This window comes from Falco cherrug, chromosome 8 (assembly GCF_023634085.1).
Source record: "Falco cherrug isolate bFalChe1 chromosome 8, bFalChe1.pri, whole genome shotgun sequence".
Taxonomy (NCBI): domain Eukaryota; kingdom Metazoa; phylum Chordata; class Aves; order Falconiformes; family Falconidae; genus Falco; species Falco cherrug.
Genome location: NC_073704.1, coordinates 15,184,834 through 15,205,456, shown reverse-complemented (window position 1 = coordinate 15,205,456; position 20,623 = coordinate 15,184,834). Strand labels below are relative to the sequence as shown.

At 38.2% G+C, this 20,623-nt stretch overlaps 1 protein-coding gene across 5 annotated transcripts in view; it reads left to right on the top strand.

Moving 5' to 3' along the window:
* The window catches only part of PARD3B (par-3 family cell polarity regulator beta), a 413,251-nt gene that overhangs the window by 128,310 nt on the left and 264,318 nt on the right, over positions 1–20,623 (top strand). For all 5 annotated transcript variants that reach the window (XM_055718425.1, XM_055718428.1, XM_055718426.1 and 2 more), the window contains exon 4: positions 13,964–14,073. In XM_055718425.1, coding sequence (XP_055574400.1) covers positions 13,964–14,073 — 110 coding nt within the window. The remainder of the gene's footprint in view (positions 1–13,963; positions 14,074–20,623) is intronic.

Below are 20,623 nucleotides of genomic sequence, written 5' to 3'. Positions count from 1 at the left end.
GGTGGTGTTGCTGACAGTGGCTGAATTCAGACTGCAAAGTAAGCAATACCTGATAGTTTCTTACAGCTGAAAAGGCTTTACTGCAGTTTCTGATACTCAGGGATGAAATTGAGGGAAACACAGTAATTCTGTTAGGTATGTAGGTCTCAATTTGGTAGTGTTTTTTGCATCGTAGTATTTTCCTGTTAAGCACAGTGAAGTAGGAGTTTCGCCACAGTTTAGTTTTTGCATACTCAGGGGATGTAACACTTACTGAAACCTGTCATCATCCATTCAGATGTAGATGAAAACCTAATGATTGTCATGTGTACTTTTGCACGGGTACCCAATGACCATAGTCTTCTGCGAAGTACCAGTGCTGCCTTCATTCTTGTCTGGACAAGTAGTGCTGTATTTCTGTAGAAACATGAAGACGGGGAAGGGGCATTGCTTATTTTGTTTCTGTTCAGTGTAGATCTAAATATCTACCTTTTTTAGTTTAGTGAGCAGGAGAGTACTGATAGTAGATTCTGCAGAGGGGCCTTGGGTTCAGTTACACCTCCAGTTCCCTTTCTATTTTTTGTCCATAATTGAAGTATAGTGCAAAAGAATATCACGGCTGGCCGGGATTTGTTAATTGTACCCAGTTTCTTCAATTAAAATAAAAAAAACCCTTTTTCTTTTAATACTAAAACTCTTGGTGTATGTGTTTCAGTTGACAAAGAGATAAATACAGACCTGTTGTTAAAAAAATAAAATCCCCATTTGACAGAAGATATGATTGGGTAAAGAATGTTTTGTGCTACGATAGAAATGGTAATAAAGCAGCTGTTAGTTAATATTACAAAATTTAGAGAAACACACAGCCATTTAATGTGTCTGATCAGCTGTTTGAAATAGTGAAGAAATGATCTACTGGGTTTGGTATTTCTGTGGGTAAGTAGAGAACATGAGGACATGGTTGTGAACGGGCAGCAGAGAGAGCTTGTCTTGTGAGACTGTTCCTTGTTAGCAGAACTCAGACTACACTAGTGATGTGGACATTACAATGAATTTCAAGGAATGGTACAGGTAACTAAATGCCTGAATGGCATGGTAGGTAGTGGAACAGGAAAGGAGAACTAAGAGGTTTAGCCTTTTTGGTTTTTTCATTGTATCGGTTTGTTTTTCCTCTTTTCAGTCCATATGGGCAGGAAGGAGAGCACTGTTTACAGAGGATTAATTTTATGGACATGTCTTTTTGAGCTGGAAATGCCTTCATGATTGTCTTAGTGTTTCATTTGCTTTAGTTGATAGATGATCGTTGAGTGCACACAAACTTAGTTCTTGCTTTTCTCTTGCTCCTCTCCTCGGTGTTAAGTAGTCATGATTTTGCCCGGAGGAAGACAGTATTTGGTGAGACTTGTCACTTCTGAATACTAAGGCAGGGAAAAAAGTGAGGTATTTGTAGGTATCGCCATGATGGGTTTTCTGTTGTTTTAATTATTCTTACCTCTTTCTCCTATTCTTTGGGAATTGGGTTGAGGATTCCTGAAGCTGTTTTCTGAACACAAGCATTATGGGAAACAGATGCAATTAGGTTACTTGGGTTATTACAATAAAATTTAGCTTCTTAATGAATTTATACCTTTACTAGTGTTTGGTTAAAATTGAAGTTAGATAAATATTGCTTAAAATAGTTATTGATAGCAGGTTATAAAATTCTCTTCCAGGAGTTTTTGGAAGATTCTCCCTTGATAAGCTTGACAGGGCTTAAATTGTTACCTCCAGGGTATGGATGTGATCTGTGCTGCATCAGAGCTCAGACAGAATTCCTTCTCTTTCTTGTCTGCTTTTAAGTGGAAGTATTCTAAGTAGACTTGGGGGCATTTTGAACAGCATTTATTTGATTGGTTTTCCTCTTTCAAGTTGGTGTTGAGATAGTTAAGATATACAGGCAGTGTATTTTTTTTAAATACAGAGGAAACAGCAAGGTTGTGGGTTTTAAAAGTTAAGAAAACAGCTGTGAACTGAAATTGTTCATTTGATAAAATGTTGCTAATGCTTGTATACAGGACACATGCTGTGTCAGAGTAAGTAGGAAAGAGTTTTTCTTACAGGAAAGCTATCCTGGTCATCTTAGTCTTGCAGTGTCAGTTTGTTGGCTGAGTGTTCAGATGTTGTCAGTACACTGAGTGTACTACATGCACGTAATAATTCTCTCCTGTATGACTCAGGGAAAATTAACATTTTTAAATTAGTAAGTTTTAAAATAAATTAATTGTGGAAGCACGTGCTGCCTTCTGTGGTTTGAGGCAACACTGCTTATTTCTTTAAGCAAATATGACTTTATTCTGTTTCTCTGCACCAGAAGACAGCTCTTATAGTAGCGATATCAAACGTTGTTCTGTGTTGTTCATCAGAGGTGTTCTGAGGATGAAACTATACTTGATAAATTTTTCTCCCCTGCAGCATTCAATTTAATCTGCTTTTTAAAGAATTGTGATGATCAATTAAAGTTGTCTTATGTTCGTAAAACAAATTGTATCTGTTCTCAGGCAAGCTAAAGGTTTGAAGGTAACTTTTCATCTCTGTCAGAGTGCAGGCTTGGTATATTTTGACCTCATGACTTAAGCTTGGTATTACTTAGTTGTCCTTGATTCATGGAACTGAGCTTTGCACTAGCATAGCTAAAGTTTGTCTTTGTATTTGTATTGCAGCAAAAGAATACAATAATGCTTTCTCTAAAGATATAGGAAAAAAAAAATATATAAAAATATTTTTTCCATGTGTTTTTCTCTTTTGGTTGCCCATTCAGAAAACAAGCTGGTCTTTCCTTCCTTTCCCTGTACTCAGAATTTAGTAGCAGTGTAGGTAATAAATTTATGTGCATAGTTGGTTACTAAAGAACCTCCTTTCTTTTTAATAGCCCCTCTGCCTCCAATTTCCCCAAAGATTGTTTCTCAGCAATTACTACTCGTGTCTCTATTCCATTTGCACTTGGTTTAATGTGCCGTACTTTGGGGCAAGGGTGTATCCCCATAAAAATATATTAAGTAGGGAGAAAAATGTTTTTCCATCACAAGTTATACATTTTTCTGAGTCGCTCTCTGAATGTTAATTCCCAGCCTTTTATTACCTCAGGGAAGTTTTGAGGAAGGTGATGAATGGGACTTGGAATGATGGAATAAATTCTATTACAAAAGTCTACACTGCTTTTTGACACATTTTATTTGATGTCAGTTTTTTCCTCAGATTTTTGTCTATTTTACTAATTTTGTAATGTTGCTGTAAGTATTCATATGCTGTTATGGTGCATAGCTAGTTTCTAAGGTAGTATCTCTTAAAAAGAAACGGACCAACCCACTTAGTAAGCTACGTATTTGCAGCTGAAGGTTGATGATATAGCGTAGCCTTTCAAAACGTACTGGAAGGCTATAGAGCAACCTCTGTCAGTACACTGTAGTGCTAGGTAAGACAAAGGAGCGTGTATGTATGTTTATAAATCTCTACAGTACTGTGTGCTGTGTTACCTCTGAGGCAATATGGCAAAATGTGTATTTCAGGTTGAAAATCAGCCTGCTAAGCTTGGCTGATTGATAGTTTGAAATTGTACAAGTTAACAAAAATAGGACTTCAACTAAAGGTCTTGAGGTAGTAATCACCCTTTTTTTTTTTTTCCTTAAGAAACCAAACTAATACAGTTTTACACAATTTTTTGTAATGTTTGTTTGCTAACGATTCTTTACTGTTTGCGTCTGTATGAACATGTTCCAGTATACAGATGAACCCATCTTTATGAAAGTCATTAGAGTAGTTACATATAACAGTTAAATGATTCATTCAGTTTGCCCATTGCCATTTAGCGCTCTCGTTGCTTTCTGTTTAATTTACCCTTTCAAGAGCCTTAGTTGATAGTTAATTTTTTGTCTCTTTACTTTGAAGTGCCACTTCAGATTTTGATTGTTTTTCACAACAGATATCTAGAATCTCAGCCAAGTAAAGTGGAGAGTTTTATGTTTACTACTCCTGAACATAGTGGGCAAAAGATGCACCTCCTTCCCAATATGTTGCACAATTTTCCCATAGACACACTGGCTGTTGATTTATATTTTTCTTTTTGTAACTCATTCCTTCATTAGAGGGAAGTCTGTTCACTGTAGATATTAAGGAGGATGTAGTATGTTCACTAGAAAGATGAATCCGGCAGAGTATTTTGGTTATCTCTTTTTAACTCTCCCACAAAAAGGGACAAACGACCCTCTGTGATTGAATCCTTGTAATGGTTTACCTAGGTCCTGAGTTAGGATAGGGAGGAGAATTGGAAAAAGGTAAAACCTGTGGGTTGAGATAAAAACAGTTTAATAATTGAAAAAAATGCGAAAACCCAAAACCAAACCAAACTACATGCACCACCCCACCCCCCTGCCCCATAATAATTGTAGTGGAGAGGGAGAGAGGAATAAAACCCAAAGGGAGAAAACCCACCAAGTGATGCATAATACTGTTGTTCACTATCTGCTGACAGATGTCCAGACAGCCCCTGAGAGCAGTCAGCAGCCCCCAGCCAACTCCCCCGGTTTATATACTGAGCATGGCATTCTGTGGTGTGGAATATCCCTTTGGCTAGTTCAGGCCAGCTGTCCTGCCCATGCTCCTTCCCAGTCTCTTCTGCACATCCTCACATAGAGGGTAAAGCATAGGAAGCTTGAAAAGTCCTTGATTTAGAGTAAGCACTGCTTAGCAACAACTAAAACATTAGTGTGTTATCAACATTACTCTCATACTAAATGCAAAACAGCACCATACCAGCTACTAAGAAGAAAATTAACTCTATCCCAGCCAAAACGAGGACAGCTTTTAAAAAAAATTTCCTACAGAGATAGTCATTTTACCATTTTAAATGTTAAGACAGATTAATAGGGAATGATTATTCACTTTCCTGGCCACGTAAAAAGTAGGAGTATCAAACAGAACAATCATTAAACAGATTATAAAGCAAAACAACCCTAAATTAACTTCATGAAGCATTCAACTAAATTGTGTAATTCAGTGTTACAAGCCAAAAATCAATGAGTTACAATAGAATTGGACAAATTCAAAGGTGGTGGCTCATCACTTGACGGATAAAATACAGTGGTCTAGAGGCTGCTCTGATTAGAGATCTTTCAAACATCGTGTTTTTTGCAAGCTGGTAGGATACAATGCCTTGTTACGCCTTCTCCCCAAGTATTTCCTGCCACTGTTAGATGTGGGATAATAGCTGAGGTGGAGCCAATAGAGCTGCTCGTATGTTCCTATTGCTCCTTGAAACCTCGCAGAAACTTTCAAGTTCAGGAGGTTTCACTATTTTATCTTAATGTCTTTTAAAATTGGCAGGAAGAAGTTTGAAATTTGAGACTAAAACTAGTTTATCATGACCAGAATAAAAAATTAGCATAACAAGACTTCTTTTCTAAAGAAAGGTCAAAACAGAAATGGTTTGTAATTTAGATCAGATATATAAAATACAGGTCATATTTAAATATTAAAAAAACTATACTGGTGCCATAATTTGTGATACTCCTTTAAAATGCCATTAAAATATTAGAAAAAATGTATTATGCTACTCTACTACTAGCAATGAAATGCTACCAAAGTGATATTCAAGCTGTACAGTTTAGCTGCCAAAGTTTTAAAGAAAATTAAACTGTTGAATGGTGGAAAAGTGACTGCATAAGCACCTGTAACTGATGTTAGCTGAAGTGCTAAACCAGCTTTTGGCAGTGTGGCCTCTTTTGCAGGTGCACAGAATATTTTCTTTCTGTCAGTTTATTCAACTAGTACAGTTCATTAAGTATTTCATTTGAAGTTGAGAAATGGGCTGGGAATTGAAATAGAAGAAATGCTTATTTTCACCTTTCAATCTGTGAATAAAAATGAGGTGCGAGAGTCTGAGATCTATTAGTTTTAAAATCTTATAGGATATATTAGCCTAAAATGATTGATTTAAATTCAGTAACTACAGATAATATGCTGCTTAAAAAAAAAGTCAGTTTAATAGGATGAATACTTTCTGCTGTGTCCAGCAAGTTGGATGACTGAGACGACTGGTGTTTTTAAGTATATCTAAAGTTTAGTTTCCATTGACATCTGAATGCCATTTGAAAGAGATTACATTTAAAAAGAAAGAAAGAAAAAAAAAAACCCACAACCAAAAAAACCAAAAACCAAAACGCCAATCCCCCAAAAATTTCATGCATGTGTAGGGAAATTCTAATGTAACACTTTTTTTTTCCCCAGATGATACTTAAAAAACATAAAATGTTTGGAGGTGCTCTAATTTTTAATCCTGTGTCTCAAGCTGGAGATTGGAGGATGTACACCAGTTGGGTGCACAGTGATGGTGTGATTCACAAAAATGTTTCACCTGGACAAGAATAAGAGAAAGCCTGGCTTGCAGTGGAAAGTGCTGATTCTTGTTGGTAATGGCCAGTGTGTGGTCATAAAGCTCATGATCAATCTGCCCAGCAAGGATAAAATTGCACATTTTACTAGAGCTTGGGTTAGGAAACAAAAATCTCAACTCCCTGTTCTGAGATGATTAATCCTTGTGCCAGGGTGATTCTGCTGCATCTCCTTCCCCTCTGCTTGGTCTTTTCTGCGTGGTGCCTTGGAACCAAGACCCTTTGGAGCAGAGTAATAGTCCTCTGAGCACTCCAGTAAACTCTAGGTGCTCCCTGTCAGCATCATGAGGAGCTGAAATTAGGAACCCTCTGTTGATAGAGGTGAGAAGATCCTGAAATTACTCTAGATCTGATGTGTATTGTGAGTATTCTTAAGTGTAAGAAGAGAGTACCTGATTAAGATCCAAACTGAAGTCCTGTCCTTCAGCTGGAAGTCTTCTTGAGAGAAACTGTGAAACGGGGAGAAAGTAGCAGCATTGCTCTCACATCTTCTGTAGATACATACGTATCCTAGTGACTTATGAAGTGATTAATTTCTTTTCAAATGGATGTGGATTTTTATCCTAAAATGGGATCTAGGTTAACTTCATTACTGAAAGAATGTAGGTGATTCTTACATGCCCGTTTTTGAAACTCCAAAAGCTGTAACTGTAAATATTCCATAGCGGTTTCATTAAGCATCATTTCTGACAATGATGACACCAAATAAATTTAATTCTGGTCATAAAAAGTGAGAAAAGTTCTTGTGCTCGATAACTGAAATCTGACTTAGTATGTTACAGCACATACAACCAGAGAAAGTAGTTCTTCTGAACTTTATGCACCAAAGAACACCACTCCAAAACAGCCTCTGTTTAAAGCCTTTACTGGGATTTACTTGTAAGCGATTGCTTCTGGTTTTCTTTGTAAGAAAAATTACACCTCATTTTTAGTGTGATAGGGAAATACTTTGTTCTGCATTGAGTTAATATGTAAAAGAGAGCTTGTTGGAAATGGATTTTCATCTGTTTATAGGTTTAAGTCAATTGTCTTTAACCGTTACATCATCCTAGTTCATTAATCTAATCTTATATCCATGGGAATTTAAAAAGTGCAGTATGCACTTTGGAAAGAACAGATAGCTGTAGATCTGAAATTGTATTGATAGGTGCTATTACGAGCAATTTAAGTTAGCTTTAAACATAAAAGTCACATCGTTGGTTCATTACATATTTAAAAAATAAAAAGCAGTGGTACAGTCCTATCACAAGGTAGAATGTACAAGCTCATGTCAGCTACATTTGAAGTACACAGCAGTACCATTACCTGATGCCTGGGGTGGTGGTAAGCAATAAATCTGAGGGTGACCAGATTTACCCCCAGTGATGGCCTAGTGCTTTCAAAAAGCGCTGACTGGCAGTACTGACTGTGTGCCTGTTAACGTGAAAATTTTCTGATAAAAATAAGCATACGTTAAGGACCTTTCCTATATTTAAATATAAATTACTGTCCTGCTTGTAATATTTTGTTTCCAGTGCCTGAACTATTTCATGACTGAACCGGTTTAAAAGTAATTCTGACTTCCTGGTTTAAGTGGTGTTGTTTTCATTGTGTCTGCTCAGAGGTTGTTGATCTAAGGATAGTCTATGCTAAAGTGCAATTTGGCATTTGTGTGTGTATGCATATAGTCTTTATGGTGTTTTGTTTCAACTCTGACTTGAAATTTCATTGCGATTCGCTGAGAAGGAGCTTTAAAAAATATTTTGAGGCACATACAGATGAGAAAATAATTTGTCTGCCTGTCCAGGCAAGTGTAATTTGCAAGCAGGCAGCAGAGTAATTGTCATTGGTGTGGCCTTTAACAGTTGACAGTTTGATACATACTTGATGGACGGCTTTTTCCTCATCATAGTCAGCATTTTTATATGCAGGAGCAGAATTTAAAATTATGACTTTAACTGTGTAGATGTTTTATTGTAAATCTCTTTCTACACATTTATGGTTTTCTGTCCAAGTGTTTCTTTTGTTCTTCTCTAAAATAGTTCTTCCTTGTTACCTGGAAAAACAAGCAAACCAAAAAATCCTCATAATATGTTGGTGGCCACTGTGCCAGTGGTAACACATGTGCTTGCATTTCCTGTGTTCCTTGATTTGTCACCTTACCCAAGAGTCATTTGAGAGTGTTTGCACCTGAAGCAATGCTCAAATAAAATTTTAGTATGTAATCTGACTGCATGATAGATAACACAGCCTACCAAAAATGCTCGTGGGTTATGAACTCTGGCTGTCTTCAGCAGTTTTCTGCATTTGGTGTTGTAACAGCAACCTGCAACCTAAATCCCAAAAGATAAAAGGATTTCAGCCTGGAGGTGAATTGTGCTTTTGTAGGAGGAAAAAAGGAGGCTTAAGAGCAAAAGAGCAAATTAAAGGTTTGGAATAATCTTTTTTTTGTGGTAGTGGTCACCCTGAGTGGTACTCAGCTGTCTAAATTTAGGCATCAAATCTGATGCCAGGACTCAGAGCCCAGAGACTCTGAAGAGTTTAGGGGGACGCCAGCAGGGACAGCTGGAGCTCCAAAGTTCCCCTGAACATGTTCAGATCCAGAATTCCAAACCTTACGTTGTTTACCTGCTGTTGCACAGTGTTCTTAAACGCATCACTTCTGGTTAGTCAGCCCCCTCTTAAACTCAGGTGCTGATTTTTGGTCCATCAGTGCACTTAAGTGAAATGAGGCAGGGTGCACTCCTATTCAGGGTACGTGTTAATGTCTGTGCACAGCTTCTTGGTGAAATTTAAAAAGGAAGTAAAATAAGAAAATAGGATTTAGTCTGGCATGGCATACATGCCATGTTTCTTTTGCCATTGTGTTGATGCAAGTTTTCAGTTTTTAATTGTGCACAAATGGCAGAACTTATCTCCTTTTTTTTTTTTTTAATGTAACCAATTTAAATTGAAGTGTGGTCTCTACCATATGCTTGTTTCAACCATATTTGCAGTTAAAAAATATTTCCAAAACATAAGAGTTCAGGGAAAATACACTGTTAACCATGGGTCTGTGTAGATACTAATTTTTGAGGGTGATGCTAGCAAAAGGAAAAGATCGATCTACATGGCTGGAAAGTAAACAATACAGAGTTTAAGGAAGGAAAGCTGCAGGACTTTTTCTCATGAGCTTTGTCAAAGAGTATATATTGTGAATAAGGCTGAGACATCAACACGTGCTTAAAAGGTGCTGTGGTACTGTCATAGAAGGTACTCTGTGCAAATTTTGAAAGAAGGGGAAATACACCCTGAAATGACTGAGGTTGAAAGCTGTCATCATGAAAAAAAATTTAGTTTTGGGCATGTGTTTGAATTTTCATTATTTGTAAATTACTGATGCAATGCAGCAAGATGAGGATAACTTTTTTTTTAAACTGAATTCCTTAGTTCAAAATATGAAGAGCTACTCTGGCATGAAACAGTAGTGCTTGTAAATAACATGTTTGTATGATCAACTTGGTATGCAGAAAGGAGATTTTAGTGTGTCTCATCATTCAGAGAAAAGACGAATTTTTTGTTTGAGCTTACACTGGTTGTTGTAAAAGTTCAGCACAAATGCAAGAGCATGAGTTGAATAACATGGAAACACAGCATGGCAAAAGGAAAACAGTAAGGAAAAAGGCAACATTCTGTTTCCTTACAGAAGAAAACACAATAATCTCTTAAGTAAATGTGGGTGATTGTCTATAGTATTTTTGTAATAAATGGTATCAGTGGTAGTTTTCCAGTACATTTTATCCATATCTAAGGAAGACAGGGATGAACAAATTCAAGGTATGTATGTATAATGGATGTGGTCCAACTCGTGAGTCAGGCTGAGTCCTGGGCAGTGGGATTTGGAGAGGTTTCTCTCTTCCGGAGTGCAAGGGAGCATGCTTGGCTTTCAGGAGCCCGGCGTGTGTGGTATAGAAGAAGCAGGGAGAGGCTGAAAAAGGGAAGGAGGTTGCAGAAGTGTGGGCTGGGATGCACTGAGCAGCAGGGAGGGTGTTCTTATGGCAGGGAGCAGCCTGAGCCACAGAGGAGATAAGAGGAGATGGAGGAGAGTTAGGTAGCTCAGAGAGCTGCTGTCTCCTGAAAGAGAATAAGCAATTCTCCCCGCTAAGTGGGAGAGTACCACTTCTCAGGTCTTTCATCTTCTCTTCCTGCTTGCTGTTTGTTTTCCCCTATTAGAGGGCATTTTGGTTCAATTTACTTTTGTCAAATAAAAGGTGGTTTTCATGCTCCAGTGTCTTTATTGTGTATGCATGTAAAATAAGGGCCAGTGGGACTGTTTTGGATAACTTCAGCTAAAGTCTACAGCTGACTTGGTTCACAGAGATGTTACGCTTTGTGGTGTCTTTATAAAAGAAACGATGTTGTATGTCCGCAAACATATTTTTAGAAGTTAAGAAAATAGACTCTGGTTTTCTCTTCAACAAGAAAATGATCTGTAGGACCCTAAAATTTGTAACAAACTAGGAGAAAAGAGAAAGCATTACAGACAGTGGTCGAAAAGTCCAGTTGTTTTTGTGCAAGTAGGGAGGCATTCCAGAGGAGCACCATAAATTTCATAGCCTCATGACAATAAGCAAAAGCTTGCAGGAATAAAAAGGAATCAAATAGCTGCAAGGCCATATTCCCAAATTGGAGAACAGTATTCTCTCCAGCCCTACTGCTGCTGCAGACTTCGGTTTCAAAGTTCAGACAGCTGTAAACTGAGAATTGGATAATGTAATTTGCTTCGGTTTCTGTAGAAAACGGTGGCAGAAAGCAAATAAAAGGTGGTTTTCAAAACTGAGGACAGGGGGGTGTGCTAAAAACAGCACCCTGCAGCACTGAATACAGGGAGCAGACCGAAGTGCTGAAGTATGGTCTGGTCTTAGTAGACAGGCATTATGTGAGTGGTGCAGTAAAGGAGCCATCTTTCAACTGCTGTGTGAGCTGGGAGGCTCGGGAACAAATGAGGGTCCTGTCTCCCAGCAGTCACAGTGATGAGAGACTTCCATCTTTCTCTCAGCCAGAGGAATGAGAGAGAAATGAGGGGTTGGTTGTAGGAGACAGCGCAGGAAAAGGAGAAATCTAATTTCAGTGTTGGCTTTGGGACGAGTGAGCTTGATATAAGTGATCTTTTTGGGTAGGTTGTTTCCCACTCCCCCACCCCCACTTGTCCCTATCTTTGGTCTCTTTAGTTGACTGTGGGGAATTTTTTTTACCCGCTTTGGGTTACTGTTGATTTCCTGCTGTGGAAGGAGGCCAAAAACGAGAAAAGAAGCTAGGTTGATTGCCTTAAAGAGTATAAGCAATAGTACGTTTTAATTTGAAATTTGAGTATGACTCATTGAGTTGTGAAAGTTTTACAAAAAAGGTGCCACTGCAAAGAGCTTTCTAGTAGTTTAGCAAGAACATCTGTACTGTTGCTGTTTATGTCAAAAGGAGCTGGAGGCTAAATTATGCTGAATCATACAAAAGTTTCTCAGCATCTGTTTTTGAACTGTTGTATTGAAGAGAGACTGAAAATTGGATACGGGTCACCAGAAACACTTTGGTCATACATGGAAAAAATATTTTAAGTATTTATTTTAAAGAAGGGAGTAACGTAAATCCAACACTTTTTGGATTTAGCTTTTATACACTTTATCAAATGTGGTTAGAGGAGAGAAAAATTTCTCTTTAGCACCATGTGAAGAACAGGAATATTTGAGTGGAGAGATTTGGTTCCTTTTGACCTACTGACACCTTTGGAAAAATCACACAAAATGAACAAATTTTGGTGACCAATTCCTTTCTTCAGAATCTCCTTGTGAAAACATGCATAGCAATTGGTATCAAGATGATAATCGCTTGGAGCAAAAAGCAACATTCACCTTTGATTTTTTGATCATTCCCTCAATACCAGGACACAAATTTATCTCACTTTTGCTTTTTATACTGATTCCCTGCATAAGTGGACATTAGAAGGGGTAACCTGCATATAGAAACTGTTGCTCACTATGAGGAAGGGTAAGAGCATTAGATTCTCTGGTTTTTCCTCAACATCAAGTGCTGGTAACTGTAATTAAAGTTGTCCTGAAAGTGGATGTGGTACAGTCACTCCAACTTTGTTATCACCATTCTAATGAGGAAACCGTTGCATGTTCAAACTTCTATTATAGCTCCAGTAATTATGATTGCCGTCAGTCCCAGCCAATGTAATTAATATTGTAACTGATAGTTATAATGTTATTTTCACTCGCAACATTTGAAAAATTATCTTAGACCAGTGTTTGCCTCATTTTTTTTGTTTACCTATGGATAAATTATTTTGGAAGGGGGGGGGATCATTTTTGTTTAATTTCATTTTGGATAATGTGAGAAGTTCCTTTCTTACATTACTAAAGCTGTTTTCTCTCTTGCCCCACCTGGAAGTTTTGCAGGGAGTGTTTTATAGTATATTATGCTAACTGGATGGCTGTGTTGCTAGAAGCTGCTTTGAGGTTATTCCGAGACAACATGTGAATAGACGTGAGTAGCTGGTGATTCTAATTGGAGATGCCTGCAAGAGGAAGCTGTTTAGTCTACAGCTTCTCTGAAACGAATGCAGCTGCCTACGTCTGTCCCCTGGGAATCCTGGCACTCGGTAGTGGGAGGCAGATCTGGGCTGAATAAAACCTCTTCCCCTTCTCCTCTTTATATCCTTATTTAGGCTGTCTCTGCAGAGCCAGCCCAAGGCATGTTAGAACCTAAATGAAGTGATTGTAGGGAGTTATCCAGTTATCCTTCAGCTGCCTCTGTACCCAAAAGCCTGTGCCTGATCTGTCATTTCTATGCCTTAGGTTGGGATGGCACAGAAGTAATGGTGATGGATAATTGCATCTTGTGAGCTTATGGAAATAAAAATGATGACTGTATATTTATGGTCATGCCATCATATTCAAAATGGTGACATTTCATACAGGTTAAATGTGGGCTTGTATAATAGGTATGGGAGAGGCAAGCAGGGGCTTAGTATGGCTTTTGGACATACACCAGGAGAAAGTAAGGAACAACTGAATATGAGATGGTGAGATCCCAGTTTGGTGGGTTAATGCAGCACAGCACAATGAAAGCTGTCCTTAGTGTGGAGTGAAAGGCTTTAGACCACATTCTGGTTTAATTAAGCAGCCACTACCAGTTGTAGAAGCTAACAATAGCAGTCTAGTTCCTCCTGTGTTCACAGTTACTACTCAGATCAAGCGTATGATTTCCCTGTCAGAACTTGGTGGTACATGTGGTCACAGATACATGCAACTATTTGTGTTTTTCTGAGAAGGTGCCTTTTCTCCTGTTTGTCAGCACTTTTAACCTAATTTAGCAGCTCACAAATGAAAGTCTGTATGGCAGAGTTTAAAATGTTCTCATTTCTTCAGCGTAGTTGGTACCAAATGGCACAGCCCCATCATATCTAGTAACTTACGAGGTGGGTATTGCCACAGATAAACTTATATTTGAGTGCTGTATGGCTCTCTTAGTTAAGCTGCATGAAGCTTTACCTTGTGTTCCTGTAGCACTACTGAACCATCACTCTTTATTTTGTCTCTTAGGCACGCCACTTCTAGTACGAAGGAGCAGTGATCCGGCTTTGGGCCCACCTACTGACTTCCACCGAAGTGCTTCTCATCCCAGTGACCACAGTCTCAAGCGTGTTGTGGCAGTAGGTATCATGTAGCTCGCCTACTTATAAAAAGATTAAATTCTTTAGAATCTCTGAATGTCAGCTGGGATACATGAGTGTATCAAGCAGAACAGAGCTTTTTCATAGACCTGATGTTTACCTAGAAAGCTCAGGTGGGTCTGCTTCTGCACAACTTTATGCCAAATGAATGCTGGCTTAAATGATGGTGCAGTTGCACCTGTTTGAAATTTACACATTTTCCCCTTTAGCTTCCCTATACAGTGTTGCAATTCACTGCCCCCGGTTGTTTAAACCAATCTATTGCTCTTTCATTTCAAAACAAAAACCACTCAAACTCCCAACATCTTTGTTTAGTGCAAGGGCGATGTTTCAGCCTAGATCACAACTAGTTTATAACAAGATTCCACAAATGGCTGTATTGGCACATTAGAGAGCAGGAAGAAAGAACTGGCGTTCAGCAGCACATGCTGGAGGTAGGGACCTTTTCAGCTGAAGGTGATGTATTTAAGGCCATACTTCTTTCACATGAACTTAACTGGAAGCAAATAGAAAGTCAGATGACTTGCATATAAATGATGTTCTGTGGGTCTCGATCTTAACTCTGATTCTGAAGGCCAACACAGGATTTTAGTTGACTGTTCATTGTTTCTCTTTGCATGGCCAAATGTGTGTGCATCTTATTTTACAATGTCTTGTATTATTTGCAATTTTAAAAGTGCTAGTAACTCTCCAAGTACATTATGGTGTTACAGGGAGATGAACTTTGAAAGTCTTCCATCATCTGTCAGACCTGTTTGAGCTGAGAGGTTTTTCTTGATGCTTGCTGCGAGCAGTTATGTATAAATGAAATACTGACTTGGTCTGATAAATGAAAATATAAAGAAGAATTCTTGGTTAACAGTGCAGACCTTACTGCCTTTGCAAAGTTAAGAAATGTGTAAAATGTCAGTACGTAATGCTGAACTGTCTGGTATTTTATAACCATGAAAATTGAAAAAAACAATAATATGGAAGAATTGGTGAAATTTGTTGCATTTCAGGACATATTTGGAATGCTTTATTTTTGACCATCAAGGACAGAGAGATAGGTTTTTGTTTTCTTGGATTTTGTTTGTTTGTTTGTTTGTTGTTAAAATATAATATTAGCAGTGACGTGTGTTTTATGCCATTATATGAGGACTGCAGTTATACTTGGAGGCTAAAACCTCACCATGCTTCACTGACTTGCATCAGTACACAAGAAAACCTCTAGGCTTAAAGGAATTCTCTATGCCTAAAATACAGAGCATCCCTCTGTCAGCTGTAGGGGTAACAGTTAAAGCTGGACAGATAACAGTGGAGAAGGCTGTCAGATTTTTTTAAATGTCATGCAAGGAGGGGAAGGCCCAGAAGGTTGAAAGTTTTTATTGTTAAAGTGAAAATCTGTTACAGCAAGATACATTACACCAGTTCTTATTTTTGCAACACTACCATTTCTAAAACTCTCATCAATCGTACTGAAATATGCTTTGGCATAATGTTTTGGGAAGCATAGAAAGCTTAAATAACATAGGTTAAATTAGGTACAGATTGTTTTAAAACACAGGGAAGAATCAATATCTGACAAATGAAAAAACATGGCACAAACAACTGAGCACTGCATTTCGAATATATCTGTGCTCGTTCACGCAAGTCTTAAAGCAATGTTTAGAGAAAATTAATTTGTTCTGTATGTTGCTACTGGAAATTTAAAAGAAATACTGCATTTCCTCTTGTCACAAACACATTTCTTTCACATTAAACTGCTTCCTTGTAGTCACATGCGAGTAAGAAAAAACAGTGCTGCTGGTAGATGAAACAATTTTCCATGCACATAGTAAAAATTAAGTCTCTGTATTTATGCCACAATTATCTTAGCAGTCATTTTGTAATTGAAACTGACTTCCATAATTAGTTTAATTGTTTTGGCACTTCTGGCATTTTGGTGTTTGGCACGTGTAGAACTGGCAGTTTGACTCTGTGTAGAAATACTCTTTAGTTAGACTGTGTACTGTCTTATACAGTATGTACTGATACACCAGTAGTTGATCAGATCTTTGAGAGGTGATTATCATATAAATCTCTGAAGACAGCACTGATTTGACTCTAGGAGAGTGCAGGACAGACATGCAGTAAGTAATGCATAAAATAAAACAGGAAACATGCAGTAATATAAGAAAAGAACATTACTAGCCAGTTCAGGTGAACCGGATGAACCTGATGGACCATTTGAGTTGTTCACAGTATTTATAGAATCTAAGCATATATTCTGTTTTTAAGATGATGTCCTATTCGTTCAAAAGAAGATTTATTGTTTTCATGCCATATGATAATTACCAAAACTACAACATCTTTTTGGAGTGACCAGGTAGTTTGAGAATTTGAGCTATTTCATATTTTCTCTGACATTTATTTTGTCTTAGCTGTAGTTTTAGCCTCAGTTAACAAAATACTTCTAGATCAATCAAAAACTGATACTGAAGTCCAGCATCTGTTCTCTCAGACTGGAAGTCATTTAACAGATGGTACAAAATTTGAGTTTCTGTTTTCATCCAAACCTCTCCTTCCTTGTCGTGATAGCTGCCACTGAAAAATTCAGGGAAAAATAGGGATAACAAACATCTGAATTTGTTATTGAAGAAAAGGTATTTGTTAGCAAATTTGTTAGTTTATGAAGGCAACTGTTAAGCTCTTCTGTCTAGTTATAATCACAGAGCCTTGGCCAGAAATGGAAGCTTCCCTCTCTAGCCCTTCAGAGAGAACCTCAGTGAAGCGTAAATAGTTTAATGCACATCTCTGAAAAACTTGGTGGCTGTGGCTTTGCTACAGCAATAGCCAAGTACTGGTCTAGCTGCTTTCTGGCTGTGAATGGCCTCGCTTCAGAAAGTGGGGTTAGTAATGGGCACGAAGCCTTCAGCTGGGGCTCTCTCCTGGAGCGAGGCCATGCTGTTCGATTGAGGCGGTCGAAGCCTTTTAGAAGGAGGAAGCCTTCTTTGGCCACGTAACACTTGCTCAACACTTATCCCCAGCTTAGTGAGAGGAGCTACAATTTCAGGTTATCTGCATTAGTTCAGAAGTTCCTAGCTGGATCCCTCTACCCAGGCTCCACTCTGATAAAGATGACATGCAGTAGGGCAGAAAGTCTGAATTGTGAGGTTCTGTTGGTTTAGATTTTTTGAACTTTCTAGGGAGCAGAATACATTTTGCTCCTTTTGCTCAGTCCAGTTCATCCAGGTAGCAATTGTTAAGGTGTATATAAAACATCTGAACTTTACTTCTTGCTTCTCTCTCTTTTTGCCCAGGGACAGACTTCCCTACTATCTTAAGACTTGGTCTGTCATGCGTTTTGGATGGAGGATTGTGGTCCTATTTAAGTTGTTGGGAGTTTTGCATTAATTCTGGTGGGACTAAGGTTTCACCCCTTTTTGTTAACTTACTGATTATTATGGGGATGCTATGTTCTGCATGACTTTCTCTTCTTTTCTTTCATAGTTGCATGTTTCCTGGATAAACACTTAGGTTAACTTGGACTTAATCAATGGGAATGGCTGATTAAATTGCATTTATCCATATTTAAAGATACAATGAGATGCTGGATCAATGGAAGAGCTGCTCCAGTGGCTCAGTACAGCTTCAGTTTTTACCTAGATGTGACTTGAAATTGACTGTATTTTATGCATTGTGGACATATAATTTGCAATTTCAGATAAGGTTAATATATAATCAGAGCACTTTTATGTTTCAAGCCCTTGTTAAAAAGGGATGAAACCTCCTCTGGTTCTTCTGGCTGTTAATTGTGTTTGTAACGTATTAGCCTTTCTGATTTAGTGCCTGCAGATTAGCATAACGTGAGTGTGTGTAAGGATGCAGCACCATGATTTGTCCCTTTTAGATACTATTTTGTGTACATAAGTAAACATAAAAATATACTACAATCAGAGCTTTGCTTTAAGATTATCAGTAGTATTTCAAATCAGTAGATTTCAAAATGCATGAGTATTGTAAGATAAAGGCAGAAATATTACTTCCTTTAATAGGCTACTTAAAAGCAGGGCAGGAAAAGTAATTTTTGACACAGTGATGGAATGATTCTGTAGAGTCTATAACTTGGGCTGATCCAGCAGGTTTCCACCAAGGCTTAAGCTAGGAGGCTGCACTACTATGAGAGTTGTATTGTCTGGATGATTTTAGAAGTTGGAATTTTTGTCCAGTATGTTTACTCACCCTGACTAGGTCAGATAGTTTTAGTTTCTGGTCCTTTTGCATGGGTTAGAATTTCAAGATGAAGTTCGCCCATAGTTATGCCATAGAATCATAGAATGGTTTGGGTTGGGAGGGACCTTTTAAAGGTCATCTAATCCAACCCTTTTACAATAAGCAGGGACATCTTCAACTAGATCAGGTTGCTCAAAGCCCCATGCAACCTGCCCTTGAATGTTTCCAGGCATGGGGCAGCGAAATATCTCTCTGGGCCACCTGTTCCAATCTTTGACCACCCTCATGGTAAAAATTTATTTCCTTGTATCTAGTCTGAATCTACCCTTTTTTAGTTTAAAACCATTACCCCTTAGCGTATCGCAATAGACCCTGCTAAAAAAAGTCTTGTTGCCGCTTTCTTAAAAGTTCTCTTTCTAGGAGGTGGGCTATGAGAAGGACACCAGATATTGGGAGAAATGCAGTAATTCTTCAGGAACTAGCAGTGCCGGAAGGATGGTGCACTTCTAATGCTTTAAATACAGTGCTTCTTGGCATATAATGATTAGACAACAAATAAAGTAGAGATGAAAACACATCTTGGATGTTACAATGTGTGTTGCAGGGAAGAGGCAAGACTGCTCCCCTGAGGTGGAGTGGTCTCGGACTGTCATTCAGAAAGGCAAGGTATTTAAATTCTGGAAGGTGTTTATCTTTTTATAGTAAAAGTTTTCCTATTTAGCTCTCGCTCTTGAAATACTTCTTTGTGGAACTGTACAGAAAATCTGGGGAGATTTAAAAGAATCTTCTGTCATTCAGGTGGGGAGTTCCAAACAGTTTGAGTTTTTTAGAAGGGGATTCTGATGTGGGTGAATCCACTTTTAAAACAACTACTGTGTGTCTGTTTACACTGTGGAACATATATAGAACACTCCTAATGAGTGCAGGAGCATGTCAGTGTATTGCTTTTGATGTCTGATTAGATGATCATAGGGACATCTGCAGTGAGTTAGTTTTGAAGTTGTTGGTTTGAGGCACTGCAGGAACCAGAGCTGTGTGGCAGTCTTACACCATGAAAAACTGCTGCTTTTAAAGAACCTTTTATAAATCCAATGATGCAGCTAGCTGAGGGCTGTCAAATTAACAAAAGCCATTCCTTCTTGATTCTTTCTGTTGCTTTTCAACCCTGCACTGCTTTTTGCTTTTTTTTTTTTTTTTTCCTTCCCCTTTCCTTGTGCTGTGGCATTCTGTGTCAGAAAGAAATTGCTTTGTATTGTAGGGGAAAAACTAAGAAGTGTAAATGAAATATTTGTAATACTTCAGAATACTGAATTGATTATCTGAAGAAGGGCAGAAGTGCCCTCTGGTAATTTCCTCTTTTGAGGGTACAAAGAGGTACAGGGCGGGAGGTGGAGTGGGGGATCCCTCTTTGTGTTTCTTGCACAGCCTACTTTTCAGAAAAAGTGCATTGGTTAAGATGAGTAGTGGATGTAATTTACACATTTTTGAGAAGGACAAGTAGATGTTTTGTGATTTATTTCAGTAAGAGCTAATAGTGAATGTTCCGTGATGGTAATAATAGTTATAAATTACCAGTAAAAATGGAACAGTTGCTAAAAGAAATTATTTTTTCTAAAGCCTGTTTCCAGTGAGAGGAGTGCAGGCTTTCTACTGGCTATTCATGAGAAAAAGTATCTGTTATGAAAACCATCAAAGTTCTCCATCATTCTTGGAACTTATGTTAGTAGGGGGCTGGGTTTAGTTTCCTCTTCAAAAGAAGTTTTGGGGCTTGGCTGTCATTTTGAAGACATCTGATTGTTTATAAACCTTCCTCCTTTGTGTAGTGAGGTAGATGTGATTGCAGGTGATGGAAGATGGCTGAGAGACTTAAACTCTTTCTTTTTCCCATGTGGCCTATCTTACAAAGAATGTGGAAAAATTGTAGGGTGGAAATAAGAACTGCTGACAAAAAAAAAAGTAAAAAAGGTCATGCTTTCAATGCTGTTGACACATCTTTTGGGTCCTACAAAATACCGTATACCATCTGGAGTAGCTTTTAGCAGGCAGCTTACGCAACAGGCTCATGGCACTGAAATTGGAACGAAACGTTAGCGAGTTACTCGTATGTCTGACAGTCAAAAGTGGAAGATGGCAGTCAACATGGCTCATGCATATCATTTACTGTCAAGCTCTAGAAACCTTTAGCTAAAACAAAATCAGTTCTCAGTGTCCTACTGAAGTGCTTACTACTAAATAAATAGCATTTCCCATAAACATTGCAATCCAGCGGACAACGGGGAATAATGGCAGAAATATTTTGTACTTACTTAGACCCAAATATTGTTGTGACATTAGG